At 32.6% G+C, this 5,094-nt stretch overlaps 1 protein-coding gene across 1 annotated transcript; it reads left to right on the top strand.

Moving 5' to 3' along the window:
• Positions 1–3,178: 3,178 nt before the first annotated feature.
• On the top strand, positions 3,179–3,775 carry LOC142322794 (general transcription factor II-I repeat domain-containing protein 2-like). Its single transcript, XM_075361870.1, has one exon. The coding sequence runs from the start codon at positions 3,179–3,181 to the stop codon at positions 3,773–3,775; it is 597 nt and encodes a 198-aa protein (XP_075217985.1).
• Positions 3,776–5,094: the final 1,319 nt, after the last annotated feature.

Below are 5,094 nucleotides of genomic sequence, written 5' to 3'. Positions count from 1 at the left end.
CAAAAAGACGGAGCAAGGAGTGGAAATAAATGAGTTTACCTGTTAAGAAAAACTTTCGAACCCAACCATCATCAGGAAAAATCATGATGACAGTATTTGGGATGCAAAAGGCTCGGTTTTTATTGATTTTCTAGGTGATCAGCGAACAATAAACTGCTCAAACTATTTTGAAATGCTTATCAACGCCTTGAATCACAGCGTAAAGACATCAATCGCTTTACAATAACGTCCGGCTTCAAAGAGCTCTTGTAACTCGAGAAATTATCGGTAAATTACATTAGGAAGCACTGCCTCCCCCCCCCCCCATACAATCCTGACTGGGACTGATTGCATTTCCATATGTTTGGTCCACTCAAAGAGACGCTTCGTGGTAAGGAGTTTAATGGCAATGATGATGTCGAAGAAAATGTACGGTGCTAATCGACTACGACATCAATACAAAGATTTCTTTGCAGCAGGTGTAATTAAGCTGATTCAGAGATGGGAAGATCTATTAGTGTTTCTGGTGGTTACGTTAAGCCCAGCGGACAGGTCTAGTGGTTAACTCCTCGTCGGAAATCAACTAACAGCTGATTTTCAAAGTCGCAAGTTCTGAAATTCAAATCCTAGTAAACGTTAGTTACTTTTATACGAACCTAAATATTAGACAGTAGATACTGGTGTATTTTGGTGGTTGAGGTTCAATTAACCATACGTCACAGGAAAGGTCGCCCTGAGTCTTACAAATCTATACATAATTTACATGTCATACATATCATCCTCATCTCATTGGGCCATGGGGCATTGCTTATTGTGTACTAGGGTGGTCCAAAAGTCGTAGTACAGCCTATTATTTCAATTTTTATCATTATTGAATGACCCTCTTATATATTTTATACATATATATAAAATACTCTTTTATTTTAAAATAAAGTTCTATTTTATAAGAAACATGACTTGAGGTAATTTCCATAAAAAGAAGATCTAAAATATTTATCAAGCTATTACGAAAATATTACTAATTCAAGTGCTTGAACTGCAATGATGTAAGGAAGAGGAAAGAGGAAATTATTAGAATGAGGAAAAGTTGAAAAAGTAGATAAGAAAAAAGCCAAGTAAGATGCAACAAAAGTAGAAAGATAATAAAAGAACACAAATAAAAATAAAAATTTCAAGGAACCGAAAAAGAGAAAAAAGAAATAAAAGAAAAGACAAACGTAAAAATGGAGAGGGAAAGATAATAAATCCGGAGCAGAAAAACAATATTAAGATAGAAAGCAAAAAAATTAAAGGTAAATAAAAAACGTAGAAGAATACGAGGAAAACAGAACAAAAAAAATTAAAAAATGTGATGTCTTCAAAATTACATTCAATAATAGTTTTGTTAAATTTTAATTTATGTTTCGTGTCTGGTTTATAACATTATTATAGATTAGAATTCTTGTGGCTAGCGTAAAAGGAAGTTGGTCATGAAATGACCGTTAGTTTAAATAAAACCACTGAAAGACATTTACCTGAACGTGACACACGATAAAGATACGTACACAACAATTAGCAATAAGATTTTTTTTTTTATTCTTGACAGCAACACGTTGAAGATTGCCACATTCTCTAACAATCTATTCAAAAAAAAAAGTATATATACACCTTCTATACAATTAAAACGTAAAACACTTTCATATATAACGAGACACCTGATTTTTAATCTTGCTTTTAATAAGATCTTATCACAAAGTAACAAATAAGAAAAGATATCCCTTAAATAATGATAAAATGAGACAAAACCATTATGTCTCATGATTTCATGAGAAATCATTCTGTCTGTTTCCTGCAAAAGATATTTAAGGACACTGGTATAAACTGAAATTGTAATTCAAATATCACTAAAATACAATAATATTTATTTTATTTTTTCCTAATGTGAATGTTGCAATCTGTTAAACTAGTGAACAGTAAGTAACCCCCCCCCCCCAAACAATCCAATGAGATGAGGATGATATGTGGGGCATGTAAATTTAGTGTAGACTTGTGCAGACTCAGGCCGACTATTCCTGAGATGTGTGGTTAATTGAACCCCAATAAAAACATAAAAAATATAAAAACCACAAAAATACACCAGAATCCACTGTCTAGTATTCAAATCCGTATAAAAGCAACTAAGTTTTATTAGGATTTGAACTCAGAACTTTCAACTTTAAAAATCAGCTGTTAACTGATTTGCGACGACGAGTTAACCACTAGACCAGGCCTGGCCAACAAGCTGCTCGCCACGTTAAATTGTATGGCCCGCCGGGCGATTTTATATTTCTATTGAAACATTTGTTTCTCGTTGTAAGTATACAAAAAATATTAAATAAATGGAAAAGCGCATGTGTTATTATTATAACGCGCAAGTGCGACTACGAACTCCAGTTGTAATTTGATATTCACGAACATCAAATGTTACTGAAAGAATCGATTTCGTTAGGCAACAGTCGCCAACGTTCATCTGTAATTTGAATGCAGTTATGCAATAAAAAACCAATCCACACAGTTTTCCTCTTAGTAATGCAGGAGGGTAGAGTGATGACGTCGAACAGCGGGCAGCGGGGTGTAAGTGGGGAACCGATGCGCTGTAGATTTGCGAGCCGAAAGAGGGAGGTGTACGACAGGAACGCAAACGAAGAGCACGTGCGTCGCCCGCATAATTCATTTTAACTGTAATTTTAATTCTAATAATAAATATATATACATCATGTTACAGTAATTGACGTTTAAAAAAACATTGGTTCCCTGTGAATAAAGGTGACATCTGAAGACAGATTTTTTACAAAGAAATTCTGAAATTTATTCGAGTTAAATTAAAAATTAGTAAGAATCAATAAAATGTTAAATTGATAAACGTTATTATAAATACTAAGTGTCAAGTGATCACTATTTGCATTAAGTTTAATAATGTTATTAAACATTGGTATTTTTACATAATATTAATACATTATTAGAAAACAAGAATACTAATTTAATGATCGTTGGAAAATGATTATTTTTTCACAATGCAGAACTCAAAATTAATGCGGTTAATTTGTAGACAGACAGCCGCCGTATTTAAGGAACATAATGTCGAAAGGCATCATGAGATAAGACATATTGAAATTTCAGAAAAGAAGTAAAAAGATATAAATTAACTGCGCTAAAATCGCATCTGAAAGCTCAGCAAACGATGTTTGGTTCATCATTACAACAACCATCTACCATTGTCAAAGCAATTTATTCTGTTGCCATGTTGATCGCAAAGAAAATAAAACCGTTTTCGGATGGTGAACTGGTGAAGGACTCTTTGGAAGCAGTTATAAAAGACGTTTTGCCCGATAAAAGCAAATTATTTTCAAGTATCATTCTTTCACGCCAAAATATATGTCATCGCATTGAAGAAGACATTTCAGCTGAAATAGCAGTAACTTTGCGAGATAAAATTAACCAACTCAGAGTATATTCTTTGGCATTTGATGAAAGTACAGATATCTCGGACACATCGCAACTTATGATATTTATTCGCGGTCTGAATGATTCATTCCAAGTGACAGAAGAAATGTTAAATATTTTAAATTTAAAAGACACAACTAGGGGAGAAGATGTTTTCCAGGCGATTGAAAACTGTTTAGCCAAAAATAGCTTAAATTTTGGGACTCCTTCCGGATTAACAACAGGTGGAGCACCTGCTTTGGTAGGTAAAAATAAGGGAGCTGTGAAATTACTTATGGATAAGCTAGGTTGCAGAGGGATTAAAATCAATGATATTTTTATTATTCACTGTTAGATACATCGACAAAATTTATGTTCTCGAGTATTATCCATGAATCACATTATGAACGTAGTTATACAGATATTAAACTACATTCGTTCACATGCTTTTCAGCATCGGCAATTCAAAGAATTCTTTACGGAATTATCTTCTGAATATGGTGATATCGTATATTTTACCGATGTTAGATGGCTAAGTCGTAGAAAATTGTTAAAAATGATTTTAATTTACGGGAGGAAATAGACATGTTTATGAACGAGAAACAAGAATCTGTTCCTGAATTAGGTGATGATTGGTTGTTGATCTATGTTTTTTAGTGGATATAACAGAAAAACTTAATCGGCTAAATAAAGACTTGCAAGGGCAAGGTAAATTAATAATCGATGCTTGTAATTTCATCAAAGATTTTATTAAGAAATTATTGCTGTTTGAGCGCCAATTTAGAAATAATAATGCTCGACATTTTCCCCTGTTAAATAACTTCCCAAAAAGCCAACCTAAGAATTTCTCGAAATATGCTAATGAAATAAAGAAATATAAGTGCAAGGAATATAAAATATAAATATAAAGAAATTGTAAGTGCATTTGATAGTCGTTTCTCAGAATTAGCAGAATATGATAAAATGTTTGAAATATTTTCACGCCCATTTCATGTTGAGGTGAACAGTGTTCCTGAAAGTCGGCAAATTGAGGTAATTGAGTTACAGTGCAACAATGAAATGAAATAAATCTTTGCGTCTACATCAAAAATTAATTTTTACAATACTTATATTACATCCGAGAGATATTCCAACTTAAGATTTTTGCAGAACGAGTTGTAAGTGCTTTTGGATCCGCATATGTTTTTGAAACATTTTAAGAGTTCATCACGCGCTTCATTAACTGATGCCAATTTAGAAAACCAGCTAAGATGTCCAACGTCGAACATAAATATAGATTTACAAAAATTAAGTGAAAGAAAGAATAACAAATATCTCATTAATTAAGACTCTAGGGTTAGTGATATTGTATCGTACTATAACAATAAAGATTTACTCATTCCGTATTTGTATTACATTTTTTAAAAGCATGTTTACCTAAATTGCGGCCTGCTGTAATGTAATGCGTCATCATTGTGGCCCCTTAAACCATTTGCGTTGATCAGGACTGCACTAGACCATTATATAAAAATATTTTAATTAAAATATTACAAAACTTTTATCAATAAAATTAATTTTAGTGATAATTTAAAAAAAAAAAGGTTCAGCATGTCTTTCAGAACTGGTAGACAAGTAGGATTTAGAGTAGTTCGAAAATATCATGTATAACTGGAGAGTGCCATACGTATTTGGCGA

This window comes from Lycorma delicatula, chromosome 4 (assembly GCF_047948215.1).
Source record: "Lycorma delicatula isolate Av1 chromosome 4, ASM4794821v1, whole genome shotgun sequence".
Lineage (NCBI taxonomy): Eukaryota > Metazoa > Arthropoda > Insecta > Hemiptera > Fulgoridae > Lycorma > Lycorma delicatula.
The sequence above is the reverse complement of the archived record's forward strand: the minus strand, read 5'-3'. Positions and strand labels throughout refer to the sequence as shown.

Excerpts from the sequence above, each read along its gene's own strand:
- LOC142322794 (XM_075361870.1), top strand. The coding sequence starts at position 3,179 with ATGTTTGGTTCATCATTACAACAACCATCTACCATTGTCAAAGCAATT.